Here is a 15887-nt window from a genome sequence, read left to right on the forward strand (position 1 = left end):
TAACAAGTTTCATTTTGTGTGCAAGCAGATAAATTAGCACCCTAATTCCTATATACATTGGGGAAAGTTAGTCTTAATTCATTTGAAGTTATTCCCCCCACTTCACCCAACCCCAAGAAGAAGGAGGAATTTTAGGGCTGCAAAGAGGTGCATCTTCACCATTCTCCTGAATATACACAATGTCAGAGCTTGGCGTACCTCAGAGGGAAGGGCATTCCACAGAGAAAGCCCTCTCACCTTTAATTAAAAGCCTTGAATTAAAACTAAACTGCAGCTCTGTTCACACTGGCTGATACAACGGGGGCAAGCCCTGTGTTGATGTTAGGGGGCGCTGTTGCTCACGCCCAACTTCAAAGGCAGTCCTGATGGGGCTGGTGCGGAATGACTTGAAACTGCTTCTAGACAGTCAGGCAACCCTCTTTTCGTTATCGCCAATGTAAAGAGTGCCACACTGCTGCCCAGAAGCAGGTTTAAGTCATTCTGCAGCAGCCCCATCACACGACACTACCAAGGCTGCCTTGGAAGTTACACAGCAGTCCCAGCGGGTCCCCAACGTTGATGCAGGGCTGCCCGGTCATGTTAACTACTGACTGGAAAGCAAGCTCCATAGAACTTACAGGTAACCATGTATAGCATCATGCTGCACAGCTATAATCCTGCACATGCTTATTTCAAGAGAATCCCTGCTCCTGAGTAAACATGGTTAGAGTTGAGATGTTTGGCTACTATCCTGTGCACACATATTAGGAATAAGCCCCATAAAACTAGTTAGATTTTACTTCCAAGTAAAGATTTAGAGTACGGGGCTGCAGGACTCTTTCTTGGAAGCTAGTCGAAAGCAATCCAGGGAACATCAGAGTAAAAAACTTGTTCAGAGAAGAAACCCTTATGTAAGCATATCAAAATGAAAACAGTGTTGATTATCATCATTAACAATTCCCTGGGTGTTTTCCAAGAAATTGATACTGCTCAAAAATTGACATTAAAATACTGACAAGACTAGATTTATAGCTCTGGAAGAAGAAAATGCAAAGCTACTCCATTAATTCAGGGTTGCATTAATTTTTCCTTAAAATCTCCTAGTACCAGATGTCAATTAATTTTGCTGTAATAGTTCCCGTCATTCTGCTGTCAAGATATGTTGATTGCAATTGATGGAAGCTTATGCCAAAAACCACGCACTAGGCACTGAAAAAAGCTTGTGGTACCCACTGTATATGAGGTGGCCATAGAAGGGACCTATAAGCCTACCTTGTTGCAGGGCCCAGATAGTGACCAGATTTTCTGGAAAGGTCTGAATCAGAAAAAGTGCCAGAAAATCTTTCAATACCCTAAATAGGTTGGGATCTGATTTCTCATATTTATCTGACATTTATATCCTGCTCTTCCTCCAAGGAGCCCAGAGCAGTGCACATGATTTTGTTTATCCTCACAACAACCCTATGAGGTAGATTAGGCTGAGATAAGTGACTGGCACAGAGTCACCCAATGAGCTTGATGGCTGAATGGGGATTTGAACTCGAGTCTCCCCATTGCTAGTTCAACATTCTAACCACTTTTATTGATTGATTGATTGATTGATTTATCTAATACATTTATATACCGCCCCAAACCAAAGTCTCGGGGCAGTTCATAATCATAAAACAACAATACAAATAAATAAAACATTAAAATCAATTAAAACTCCAAAAAGCTGCTTAAACACTACACCCTGCTGACTCTCAAAATTGAGTTGCACACTGAACTACCAGTGCTTAAAGTAAAGTGTGCCATCAAGTCGGTATCCACTCCTGGCGACCACAAGTCCTGTGGTTTTTCTTTGGTAGAATACAGGAGAAGTTTACCATTGCCATCTCCCACGCAGTATGAGATGATGCCTTTCAGCATCTTCCTATATCGCTGCTGCCCAATATAGGTGTTTCCCATAGTCTGGGAAACATACCAACCAAAGCAAACCGCAGGGTTCTGTGGGCTCCAGGAGTCGAAATGGACTTAACAGCACACTTTACCTTTTACCAGTGCTTACTCCGTGTTAATTTTCTGTGCTACAACACTCAAAGGCTTTCCAAATAGCCAGAAATACTTGAACTGACATGATTGCTTAGGAGAATGTTCAAATTAAGCACATTTAATGTGGTTTAAATATTATATTCAAACAAATTCACGGGCTTATGTGAAAATCATTTTTACTGGAATATTTGCAAAAGATAGCATGCAGTTCCTTACATTTTAAGAAAAAAAGGGAAGAGTTTGAAAACCATAGTTGACATACTAATTTTAACATACCCAAAGAACTGTGCGTGATGTGCCACTATTGTTCATTCATCTTCTTCAACAGAATTTAATTCTCTGTTATGGAAGGCGCTGGGGCACCTTCCGTTTCACTGTCTATAGAAACAGTAGCTCAATCTGGCTCAGATTGAAGTAAACATGATTCAGAACTGCTTGAATCACATTCTCTTTCATTCAAGGCTGGTTCTACCAATAAGTCTATGGGCAAGGGATGGGGCTGTTGCTCATTGGTAGAGCATCTGCTTTGAATGCAAAAGGGGATGCCAAGAAATTTATGACCAACAAAAGGAAATATTTTTTCACACAATTCTCTGCCACAAGATATGGTGGCAGTTAACAACCTGGATGGCTTTAAGAGGGGTTTGGATAACTTCATGGAGGAGGGGTCTATCAATGGCTACTAGTCTGTGGTCTATAGGCCACCTCCAGCCTCGGAAGCAAGATGCCTCTGAATACCAGTCACAGGGAAGTAACGGTAGGAGAGAAGGCATGTTCTCAGCTCCTGCCTGTGGACTTCGCAGCAGCACCTGGTGGGCCACTATGTGAAACAGGATGCTGGACGAAATGGGCCTTGGGACTGATCCAACAGGGCTGTTATGTCCCAAGTTTAATCCCTGGCATCTGCAGGTAGGGTTGGGAAAGATTCCCACCTGAAACTTTGGAGAGTCGTTACCAGTAGATGTTGACAATACTGAGCTAGATGAACCAATGGTCTGACTTGGTATAAATTTGTTTCCTGTGTTCTTAAGGGCAACTTATTCTCCATCCTCTTCATTAGTTAGGCTTGTGTCCATTTCTCTAGCAAGAGATTTTGAGAAATAGAAATGAAGGCCCTGCTTAGCCATCATAATGCAGAGCCAACATTGAACACTGGCCTTGCATGGCATCCCCTAGCCTCAAGAGGCACACTCTCCTCCCTTCCCTTCACATGTGACAGGAAGAGGATTCTGCTTCTGATCCTAGCTTGGAACAAAACAAGTCCTGTTATATCTGAGCCAAGCAATCCTGGCTTATTCTAGCATTCGAAAATAAACCAGTGTTTCAAAATAAACCAGGATCTGAAATAGTATCATGGTTTTGTCATCCCACCACGGTTTACTTCAAAATTTGGACTAAAATAAGCCAGGATCACTGGATAAGATGAACTAGTGTGGACTATAAAGTAGGGCTTTGCATGGAACCGTCTGGCTCGGTTCGAGGCCAGACCGGCCTTGAACCAAACCAAGCCAGTTCGGTCTGGCCCCCCATCGAACCCCCCTCCTCGGTCCAGTCCTGGACAGGTCCGTGAATTTTTTAAAATTTAAAGTAGATTTTAAATACCTTTAGCCCCTTCGGGGGGCTTGCTGAGGCCGCAGGGGGGGTGGTCAGCATGGGTTCCCTCTCCCCCTGCCGGCCTTCCTGATCACCGCCACGGTCGGGTAACTGAGCATTTATGGCCCTTTCGGGCCTCTGTACAAGCGTGCGGCCGCCGCCGCGTATGCGCCAATGCCCTCTGAGATGCTCAGTTACCCTGCCGCAGCGGTGATGAGGAAGGCTGGCTGGGGGAGAGGGAACCTGCGCCCCCCCGCGCCACCCCACGGCCTCAGCAAGCCCCCCCGAAGGGGCTAAAGGTATTTAAAATCTACTTTAATTTTTTTTAAAAAAATCCGTGAACCGGCCAGACTGCACCCCGTGGTCCGGTTCCGGTCCGACAGAACTGGGGTGAGTGGGTGGTTCAGTTCAACCCCGGACTGGACTGGTCCGCACATCCCTACTATAAAGGTGCAGTTTTGTGTATGTGGTATTCAACCAGTCTAAAAATCACTTTTCTGTGGTATATAAAACAGTATTTTATATAGTGTAGACATGTTCCCTCCACATGAGACAAATCCCTGTGCTTAAGGATGGACTGAGCAAAGCTGGCCAATCTTTTATGCTCCTTTATCTTTAATATAGCATGTAGAGGAGTCTGTTTGGGGAGCAAGAGCTTTTCAGACATATGGCAGACTCAGTCTATGGAAATTGCTAAACTTCAGCAACTTAACTAATAAACTATAGCAGGGTTCCCAACCTTGGGTTGCCAAATGACTTTCAGCCATTATGGCTGGGGATAATGGGATTTGTAGTCCAGCACCATCTAGGAACCCCTGGCTTATACCAATAGTCCAACCTTTTGCAAATTATATCACCCCCCCCCCTTTAAACACAATCTGCAAAATGCAGTGTTCATACAGGGAAGAAATTGGCAACCAAATAAGACAGGAAAAACAATGAGGTTACGCAAAACAGATTCCTAATTGGTGCATGCAAACAACAGATTCTGCCCTGTTGATTCTGTAGAAGGGACAGACAGCGCAGCGGGAGAGAGATTTATGACTACATCATCCTTACCTGAGCAGCAACCCTGTATGCAAAGGAGAAATTGGCAGATAGGACCAATCTTCTCAAATGGTGACAACCGTAGGAACCAACAAACTGAAAGGCCAGAAAACAACTCAAGTGTGCCTTTGCAAATAATTAAAATGACAGATCAGCTTGAACGATGACCCATTCCAGCAAATAAAATGCAGCTACGAGACCAGCATGTAAAATTCTACACAGATCTAGATCCTGCAAAAAGGAAACTTTCATTTTTATAAAGAGAACCTCATTCAAGATTTCCTTGCCTTTGCATGCTTCAGATGGTGGCGCTTGGTGACAGTTGCTGTTCAGAATGGGAGCTACTATATTAAGTCCCTCAGGGCTCCATTCTGTCACCAATGCTTTTTAACATCTATATGAATCCGCTGGGTGAGGTCATCAGAGGATTTTGTGCTGCGTGTTATCAATATGCTGACGACACCCAAATCTTTCTCCTTGTCATCAATATCAGGAAATGGCATTAGCCCCTTAAATGCCTGACAACAGGCAGTAATGGGCTGAATGAGGGATAATAAACTGAAGCTTTATACAAGCAAGATGGAGATGCTCAGTGTTGGGGGTCATCATCTGCAAGATGGGATAGAACTTCCTGTTCTGGACGAGCTAACACTCCCCCAGAAAGAACAGGTTTGTAGTTTGGGAGGGCTCTTGGACTCAGGTCTTACCCTGGTGCCTCAGGTTGAGGCTATGGCCAGGAGCACTTTTTACCAGCTGTGACTGATTCAATAACTCCACCCATTTCTTGAGAAGAATGACCTGAAAACCATGGTACACCAGCTGGTTAGACTACTGCAATAAGCTCTATGTATCCTTTGTACATAGTTTGGAAACTCCAGCTAGTCCAAAATACAGCAGCCAGATTGGTCTCTGGGGTATCCTGATCACATTATGCTTGTTCTTAAATAGTTGCACTGGCTGCCGATACATTTCTGAGCAAGATACAAAGTGCAGGTTGTTACCTTAGACCCGGAACGGCTTAGGTCTGGGTTACCTAAGAGAGCACCTTTCTCTACAAGATCCCCATGGCTCATTAAGATCATCAGGAGGGGTCCATCTTTGGGTGCCACCTGGTGTGGACCTGGGATCGGGCCTTCTCAGTTGTTGCCCCTAGGCTGTAGAATGCACTCCCCGTGAATTGAACATCCCTTGAAACAATTGGCACAGAATGCAGTGGCAGACTGGGGGGAAGCATTCCAGGCATATCACCCCAGTGGTTTAGCTGCACTGATTGCTAGGTTTCTCCTGGGCCCAATTTAGAGTGCTGGTCTTAACATTTAAGGCCCTAAATGGCCTGGACCTCCTTCCATACACACTTGCCTGGACACTTCCTTCAACAACCAAGGCCCTGTTGACCGTCTCCCCTGCCACCTGACATTCCAGCTTCCTATTTAAGGTGAAAGTTCAATCCACAATTCTATTAACTTGATAACCAGATGGAAAGCCCCTTGCTCCCAGCATTCTACCAGTAAGAACACATTCACTCCAATCCATATCAAGCAAGTAGTAAACATAAACATTCTCCTCCCTACCTGGAAGAATGTTAGATGACCAGCTTACCAAATGGTTACAGGAACACAGGGGAGAGTTACATAAGAACAGCCCTACTGGATCAGGCCCAAGACCCATCCAGTTCAGCATCCTGTTTCACATAGTGGCCCACCAGATGCCTCTGAGAAGCCCACAGGCAAGAGGTGAGGGCATGCCCTCTCTCTTACTATTGCTCCCCTGCAACTGGTATTTAGACGCGCATCTTGCCTCTGAGGCTGGAGATGGCCTATAGCCACCAGACTAGTAGCCATTGATAGCCCTGCTCTCCACGAATCTGTCCAAGCCTCCTTTAAAGCCATCCAAGCTGGTGGCCATCACCACATCCCATGGCAGAGAATTCTATAATTACACACTATGTGAAAAAGTACTTCCCTTTGTCAGTCCTAAAATCCCCAACCTTAAATTTTATGGGATGCCCCCTGGTTCTAGTGTTCTGAAAAAGGGAGACAAATTTCTCTCTGTCCACTCTCACTACACCATGCATAATTTTATGCACCTCTATCATGTCTCCCCGTAGCCGCCTCTTTTCCAAACTAAAAAGCCTCAGATGCTGAAGCCCTGCCTAAGGAAGATGGTCCGGGGCCCTGATCATCTTGGTTGCCCTCTTCTGCACTTTTCTAGTTCTACAATGTCCTTAAGATACGGTGACCAGACCTGCTTGCAGTACTCCAAATACATTTTTATTTTCAGTCCCCTTCCTAGTGATCCCTAGCATGTAATTTGCCTTTTTTTACAGCTGCCATACACAGAGTCAAAACTTTCAAGGAGCTGTCCACTATGACCCCAAGAGCCCTCTCCGGGTCACTCACTGACAGCTCTGATCCCATCAGTGTATATGTGAAGTTGGGGTTCTTTGCCCCAATATGCATCACTTTACACTGGCCATTCAGCTCGCTAATGGTTAGATCCCACGTACAGATATGTTATCAATATGGCTATGTTTAAATTATACATTTTAAAATGATCTGGCATTGGTGAAAGATCTCAATAAAGACTGATTGACTTTACACTGCCTTACATTGAACCCTGTGAAAAAGGCCAATTCCATGCTAGGGATCAATAGGAAGGGGATTGAAAATAAAACAGCTAATATTATGATGCCCTTATACAAAACTATGTGTGTCCACACCTGGAGTACCGCGTACAATTCTGGTCACCACATCTAAAGGACATTGTAGAACTGGAAAAGGGGCAGAAGAGGGCAACAAAGATGATCAGGGGCCTAGAGCACCTTCCTTATGAGGCAAGGCCACAACACCTGGGGCTCTAGTTTAGAAAAAAGACAACTGCTGGGAGACATGATAGAGGCCTATAAAATCATTCATGGTGTGGAGAAAGTGGATAGAAAGAAATTCTTCTCCTTCTCACATACTAGAACCAGGGGTCATCCCATGAAATTGATTGCCTGGAAATTGAGGACCAGCAAATGGAGGACCAACTAAACTATTAGTACTTTTATTAGGTACTTTTTCACACCACAAGATGTGGTGACAGCCAACAACCTGGATGGCTTTAAGAGGGTTTGGATAACTTCACCAGTTACAGGGGAGTAACAGCAGGAGAGAGGGCATGCCCTCAACTCCTGCCTGTAGGCTTCCAGAGGCATCTGGTGGGCCACTGTGTGAAACAGGATGCTGGACTAGATGGGCCTTGGGCCTGATCCAGCAGGGCTGTTCTTATTTTCTTTTGTTCTAATGACATTTGCCATTTTGTTGCCCACTCAGTTTGGAGATATCATTTTGGAGCTCCTCAGAATTTGTTTGGGATTTCACTACCCATTTAGTGTCATCTGCAAATTTGGCCACTTGCTGCTTACTTATTAAATGATTGCTCACGTTCCCCCTGTATTTGGAGGCGGGGGCTACTAAAAAGGAGACACAATAGAGTTTTATAAAATTATTCAAGGTAGAGAGAATGGATAGAGGTTGGTTTTCCTCCCTCTCTCACCACATTGGAACTAGAGGTCATCCCATGAAACTGATTGCTAGGAATCTTGGGGCCAGCAGAAGGAAGTACTTTTTCACACAGCTCGTAATTAATCTACAGAATCCTCTCAGCCACCAGTTTGGAGAGTTTTAAAAGGGACTTTGACCAGGGGTTTTCAGACTTGGGTGTTGACAGGAAACTACCCTCTTCCCCTGCCACAAGGGGAATAATGGGAGTTGCAGCCCAACAGCATCTGAGGAACTAAGTCTGAGAACCCCTGGCTAAGACAAATTAATGGAGTACAGGCCCATCAATAGCTACTATTTGCTTACTGATTGTTAAGGAACTTTCAGGCAGGATATATCTGAATACCAGCTGCAAGGGGAGCAATAGCAGGAGAGAAGGCATGTATTCATCTTCTGCTTGTGGGCTTCCCAGAAGCATCTGGTGGGCTATTGTGATAAACAGGATGCTGGACTAGGTAAGCCTTGGGCCTGAAGCTGCCGCATGTACCAAATGCATGAAGGGGCTTTCTCTGTGGCCCCACCTAGGCTTGGAAGCTCCTTACCCAGAGAAACTTATTTCATCCCCTCCCTCTCAACATTTAATCTAGGTTTGATGGTGATTATAGGTCTTGGCTTTTGATGTTCTGATTGTTGCTCTTTTTATAAATTTCATGTACTGTGTTTGTTTTGAAATATTTTAAAGCACTGGTTGTGAGCCAGCTCAGACAATTTTTACAAATGGAAAGCCAAGGTAATTTAAATAAAATTCATCTTTCTGTTCCCAAGTGCATTCTCTTTTTCCTCTGCAGTATTAGCTGTGCTATCTCAAAAGTATCCAGGCTTGTAAAGACATAACCTATTCTACAGGTGTTAGCTCAGGGATAACAGAGCAAGGCGTGCATTACAGACAGGAAATGTCTTAGCTTTCCAATTAAAAGTTAATTGTCTTTGTCATTAGCCGGGCTCTCTCTGCTCATTTCCCCTGAAATTTGCTCAGCACTAGATCTTCCTTAATAAGCAATAAACACATAGCAGAACACACTGGTAGAATCAGATTTACGGGATTAGAAATGGCTTTTAATATTTCCATCATAATCTTTTAATTTTGAGCAGACTCCAAATCAAATCAGTCCTAACTTCTACACTGAATGTCAATTTATTTTGAGTTATAGCCAGGACTGCACATACCCTGTGGAATTCAGGGGGGGGAACTGCAGCACTAAAGCCAACATATTTATTAAGAAACCCTCCCCCGTTTTCCCCAAACTAACATTTACATCCTCACAAAGCACAGAGAACCATAGCTCAGCAGAAGAGCACCCACTTTGGATGCAGCCCGGCATCTCTGAGTAGGGCTGGGAAAGACCCCCCTCTGAAAGCCTGTAGAGCTTCTTCCAATTAGTGTGGACATAAGAACAGCCCTGCTGGATCAGGCCCAAGGCCCATCTAGTCCAGCATCCTGTTTCACACAGTGGCCCACCAGATGCCACTGGAAGCCTACAGCAGGAGTTGAGGGCATGCCCTCTCTCCTGCTGTTACTCCCCTGCAACTGGTACTCAGAGGCACCCTGCCTTTGAAGCTGGAGGTGGCCCTCCAACTAGTAGCCATTGATAGACCTCTCCTCCATGAAGTTAACCAAACCAAAGCCATCCAGATTGTTGGCTGTCACCAAATCTTGTGGCAGAGAATTCCACAAGTTTATTATTATTATTACGTTTTATATCCCGCTCTTCCTCCAAGGAGCCCAGAGTGGTGTACTACATACTTAAGTTTCTCCTCACAACAACCCTGTGAAGTAGGCTAGACTGAGAGAGAAGTGACTGGCCCAGAGTCACCCAGCAAGTTTCATGGATGAATGGGGATTTGAACTCTGGTCTCCCCAGTCCCAGTCCAGCACTCTAACCACAACACCATGCTGGCTCTCTCATTATGCATTGTGTGAAAAAGTACTTCTGTTTGCTGGTCTTAAATTTCCCAGCAATCAATTTCATGGGATGACCCCTGGTTCTAGTGTTATGGGAGAGGAAAAAGAATTTCTCTCTATCCACTTTCTCCACTCCATGTATGATTCTATAGACCTCTATCATGTCTCCCCGTATATCATGACAATACTGAGTATTAATGGACCAATGGTCTGACTCAGTATAAGGCAGCATACTATGTAACATTCCTTAATGAAGTAGTATACTTGTATTTACCAGTGGCTGACATACATTCTATGATGTGCGTAAAGTTGCGCAGTAACGTTTCCACAGGTGTGCAAACTGAGTGGTGCAATAGTGCGACCATTCCATAGAATGACTGCTCTAACACCCAACTCTGCGTGCGCAACTGCACAAAGATTATGTTCCACCACACCCACAACGTTGCACTTTTACGTCAGCAACGAATACTTAGGTTCCCATCTTCCTGCTCAGGCACCCAGAGCTACCTTTTTGCCAACAACCTTGTGAATGAGATACAGCTGAGACAGCAATTGGCCCAGGACTATCCAGTGAGCTTCACAGCAGTCACTTCAGATGCTATTGGGTGTGGTCAGGGGGAGAAGAGGAAAGCAAAACAGACATTAGTCTATATGACTACGTGCTTTAGGGCAGGGATTCTCAACGTTGGGTCCCCAGCTGTTAGTGGACTTCAACTCCCATAATCCCCAGCCCCTGTGGCCTTTGGCTGGGGATTATGGGAGTTGAAGTCCAATAACATCTGGGGACCCAACGTTGAGAATCCCTGCTATAGGGAATGGTTTCTGCATCAAAACCCAACCCTCTCACCACTACACCTTACTGTTTCTACAGGTTGTTTCACACATTTCCTGGGGGAAGCCTGGGTTTACCCCTGAGCATACACTCAACAGGAAGACAGTCAGTCCCAGCTCTTTGACTACAGTACAGTTATGATACAGGTGTTTGCAAAAAGAAGCAGGGCTACAATCAAACAGGATAGAGGAAAACAAATGTTTATGGGCTCATGTTGAGGCGGGAGCATCTGGATCAGTTTGCTTTTCCCTTTCCCCCTCATACCTCTCTAAAGGTAGTGGGGAGGGACAGGAGCTTTTAGTCCTAGGGCCCACCCCCGGTGTGTAAATTGATTGACTGATTGATTGATTGACTGATTGATTGGATTTAATATACCGCCCAATTCACAGAGTCAGGGCAGTGTACAAAGCAAGAACAGCATCCAAGATTTATTTTTTTAAAAACTTTTATTTTTTAATATTTTAAAGGGCAAATGCCTGATGGAAAAGAAATGTCTTCAATAAGGTCTTAAAGGCTGAAAGGGAGGAAGCACACCGAATCTGGGGGCGGGGAGATAATTCCAAAGAGAAGGAGCAGCAACAGAAAAAGCCCTTCCATGGGGCCTAGTACATAGAACATAGGAAGCTGCTTTATACCGAGTCAGACAATTGGTCTATCTAGCTCAGTTTTGTTTACACAGACTGACAGCGGCTTCTCCAAGGTTGCAGGCAGGAGTCTCTCTCAGCCCTATCTTGGAGATGTACCAGGGAGGGAACTTAAAATCTTCTGCTCTTCCTAGAGTGGCTCCATCCCCAGAGGGGAATATCTTACAGTGCTCACACTTCTAGTCTCCCATGGGCAGACCCTGCTTAGCTAAGGGGACAAGTCATGCTTGCTACCACAAGACCAACTCTCCTTTCCAATATAAAAGAACCACCATACACAGGGTTCCTCTTTGTCCAGTTAGTCAAGGTTTGACATGGGAGGAGGGCTGCATTTAATATGTAGTGAGATAGGAAACCACTGGGACATCACTAATAGATGGGGAAATCCATGATAGTGACCTGACCCATAGGGTTCCTCCTAACAAACGTTACGGGAATAGCATGTGAGCTGCTGTCACACTGATAATGAGAGAATAGCTTATCATATTACAGACTGGCAGCGGCTTCTCCAAGACTGCAGGCAGGAATCTCTCTCAGCCCTATCTTGGAGATGCCAGGGAGGGAACTTGGAACCTTCTGCTCTTCCCAGAGCAGCTCCATCCCTGAGTGGAAGATCTTACAGTGCTCACACAAGTCTCCCATTCACATGCAACCAGGGCGGACCCTGCTTAGCTAAGGGGACAAGTCATGCTTGCTACCACAAGGCCAGCTCTCTTCCCTTGTAACTATGGGCCTCTCTGAGACCAGGGACCGAAAGAAGGGCAACCTGAGAAGATCTCACAGGACCGGACTGGACTGGCTGTGAGAGGCAGTCCTGAAGGTAAACAGGCGCTAAGCCCTGAAGAATGTGTCTGTCACTTTCAGAGAAGGAATAACTTGGCAAAATGTTACAGCTGAACAGCTTACCAAGGGATTACAAGAACACAATGATAAGTTATCATTCATTGAGTTATTCCTTACGTTCCCCTAGTTTTTGATAGGATTTTTTTAAAATGTGCACAAACTGGCTCTCGGCATACAGTGCAAGGTTCTGTAGTATGGAGATTTCCTTTATAGATCACAGGCTTACAATAAATTTTAGGCAGCTGGAATTGTCCCAGTTCATGAAACTATTGATTGATTCTGCAAGACTAACATGACAACACAATCCTTGATGTACCTAGGATGGATATCAAGCCCCACACTGTATACCATCAGAGAACCACATTGCTGCGCAGTCTATCTGCTTGAAATCAGACCTGGTCAACAGAGACTATTAAAATTAGCAAGCTGACACTCTGTTTCGGAATTGCTCCTCCAGGACATCAGCTTTATACCCTTACTAATAGATTAACATTGCTTTCAAACTTGTCTTTAAGATGGCTGCAGACACATACAGCAGGAATGAGGCAGATATCTCATCCAGGCTATGCTTTCTCTCACCATGGTATGTATCACAACTTAACCCACACATGTGATTCACATGCAACTTCTCAATGTCTCCTTCTATCATAGCAGTTGGAAATTAAAAAAAGGAAAGATTAGTAATTCTCCCAGCAATGCAGCTTCAGGCCGCATGCCTGTTCCTCAGATCTAATTAGGCTGCTAAGACAGTGCAGGAGTGAAAGAGTTGGCTTCAGCACCACCTGGTGGAGTTTGAAATGCAACACACTCAGAACAAATCACAACAAAGGAAAGTGAAATCAGATCTGAATAAGGGGGCAAAAGCATGTTGGCATAGCTTTAGAGGTGATTTTATTATTAGACCACAGCAATCTAGAAAAGAGATTTTGATGCCTACTCTTACATAGTGCAACAGACCACATTCCAGTTCACAATTCCTTCAGTCTAGTGAATAGATAGCAGACCTCCTCCAATGCGTGTCGTCTTCTTCTTTCTCCTCTGTTCCAATCCACTGCCTGTTACTATTTGATAGAAGCCCAAGAAAGCCAGTTGGAGAAGGCAGGGACTCCAGAGGGCTGCATTTAAGGATCCCAAACAAGGCAAAACTTAATCCAAAGTCCAGGGCTTTCTTTTCACGAGTTGATCCACCTCTTCTGCCCCTCGCCGGCCAATCGAAGGCAAAGACAATAGAGCTGTCACTGCCTACTTACAGAAACAAAAGAGGAGGAAGGGAAGGACTGATGCGAAAAGCAGGTATGTCTCAGCTCTAACAACATGGGTCTGTTGCCAACTCCTGACGTTTATCCTTCTGTACATCACTTTCACACTCTATACCCTCTTAAAAACCTGGAATTGAGAGCTATGTATTAAAACAAGGATATATTTTAGAGCGTGCAGGGACTGTAAAGGGGAGGTAGATGGGGGATGTATTATTTTGCTGAAGGAAGTTGTCCTATATTTTGTCTTCCCACCCCCTGCCCACGTCCATACGGGGAGACACTACAAAAGGTTACAGTGTCCTTCACGATAAGATTAACGTCCGTGATGTGTGGTTCTGTTTCAACACGCCCAAGACCCGCCGAGCTTTGTCTTGCATGATTTGCTGGTCTCTAGAGCCACCACACGCAACTGTTTTCCAGGCACTGGACATCTAGAGGAGAGAGGAGAAAAGGCAACTGCTTATAAACTACAGCCGATGACTGGACTGGGAATTTGGGGGAAGCATCTTGTAAAGCAGCCAGTCTTGTATTCTCCTGTGGCAAAAGTCACACTTGCCTCAAGGTAAATAGGTAGAGAAGCTTTTGTTAAGATGGATGAATGGAGTTCTTTGAAAAGTCCATTCATCCAATCCAGAAATAGAATTCTCTGGTAAGAATTGACATTTATCCCCTGCCCCAGGCAGATGATGTGCCACAAAATGACTTAGCCCACCTGACTATACATACCAGTGAAAATTTTGGGTGGACTAGTAACTTTTGGGAAGTTATTGCAAGGCTTTAAACAGGCACAGCCATGTATACTGCCCACAAAATACTCCCCATTGGAAACTCAGATTCTGTGCTGCCTATCAGCCCTGCCTTCCTGTATTAGGACAATGCAATAAATGAATATTCCTAGTACTTTTTTCTCCTTTTCAAACTTTGCACAAAGTTTTAGATGACACTACTGTGTCCTCTCCTTAGCTGCTTTTTCTCTAAGGTAAGCCCAAAAGAAGAAGAAGAAGAAGAGAGAGGAAAGTGTGTGTGTGGGGGGGGGGGAGAGTAAGAAATCAGAATTCTGTACCAAGCAAAGCAGAATTCTGAATTGGCATGAATTATTCAAATTAAGAATGTTTGCCTGTTTTGCATAATGTATTCAAATTCTGCTAATCATGGGGAGAGGCAAAAAACTGTACAGCACACTCGAGCATGCTGGGATGGGTAGTGGAGAAAAGACCGCAGCTCTGTGGTAGAGAACAGGCTTTGCATTCAGAAGGTCCCAGGAGGCAGTTCCAGGCATCCAGATGCAGAGGTGACTCAGGTAACACTTACTGGGAAGGATCTCTCTTGAGATTTTAGAAAGCTGCTGCCCGAGTAGATCAGGGTGGACAAACTCGGCCCTCCAGCTGTTGTTGAACTACAACTCCCAACACCCCCAGCCACAGTGGCCAATAGCGAGGGATGCTGGGAGTGGTAGTTCAACAACAGCTGGAAGGCCAGGTTTGCCCACCCCGGATCAGCTCATACTGGGCTATGTGAACATATAGTCTGACCATAAGGCAGCTGTCCATGGTCATAAGTTCCATTCCCTGAGTCCTATATATTACATGTTATTATTAGCGATGCCTAGGGCAAGCTGCACAACTTTGGCCCTCCTGCAGATGTTGGACTACAACTCCCATCATCCCTGATTCTTGGCTGCTATGGCTAGGAATGATGGGAGTTGTAGTCCAACAACAGGAGGAAGGGCCAAGTTGTGCAGCCCTGGCCTAGGGAGATCACTGACTGGAAATCCCTGGGCCACTAGAAACACAATCTGGAGCCATACCGAAGCCACTTGAAAGTTTACAGCAAGGCACCCACAACTACACGAGATGGCAATCAACTGTCATTAACCCCAGCATTACATCTCTGCAGTTGCTTGAAAATCTGGAGAACTTTAACAACCAATACCGCTAGACTAATTTAGTTTGATGGCCAGAAACGACAAGATATAGGCAAACCTCTTTACTTGCAGATTAATTATCCATGGTTTAGTGTATCCATGGTTGGGAAAGTGACACCTGACCTTGGCATATGCGGAAAAGGTGGTGGGGGGAGAGACATGCTGACCTCGGGTATTCGCGGAGGTCATTCCCAGCTGCCATTTTAGGAATCAGAAAACAATGGAAAAAAACAGTATTCTTGGCTGTTTTGCGGGCACATCACGTCTCGGTGGGGAGCAGCAGAGCAAGG

At 44.9% G+C, this 15887-nt stretch overlaps 1 protein-coding gene across 2 annotated transcripts in view; it reads right to left on the reverse strand.

The window, feature by feature from the left end:
• Positions 1 to 13288: 13288 nt before the first annotated feature.
• The window catches only part of MYBL2 (MYB proto-oncogene like 2), a 32089-nt gene continuing 29490 nt past the window's right edge, over positions 13289 to 15887 (reverse strand). For both annotated transcript variants that reach the window (XM_053250718.1, XM_053250717.1), the window contains one exon: positions 13289 to 14104. In XM_053250718.1, the coding sequence (XP_053106693.1) occupies positions 13976 to 14104 (129 nt within the window). In that variant the 3' untranslated portion in view covers positions 13289 to 13975. The remainder of the gene's footprint in view (positions 14105 to 15887) is intronic.

The sequence above is a fragment of the Hemicordylus capensis genome, chromosome 4 (assembly GCF_027244095.1).
Source record: "Hemicordylus capensis ecotype Gifberg chromosome 4, rHemCap1.1.pri, whole genome shotgun sequence".
Taxonomy (NCBI): Eukaryota; Metazoa; Chordata; class Lepidosauria; order Squamata; family Cordylidae; genus Hemicordylus; species Hemicordylus capensis.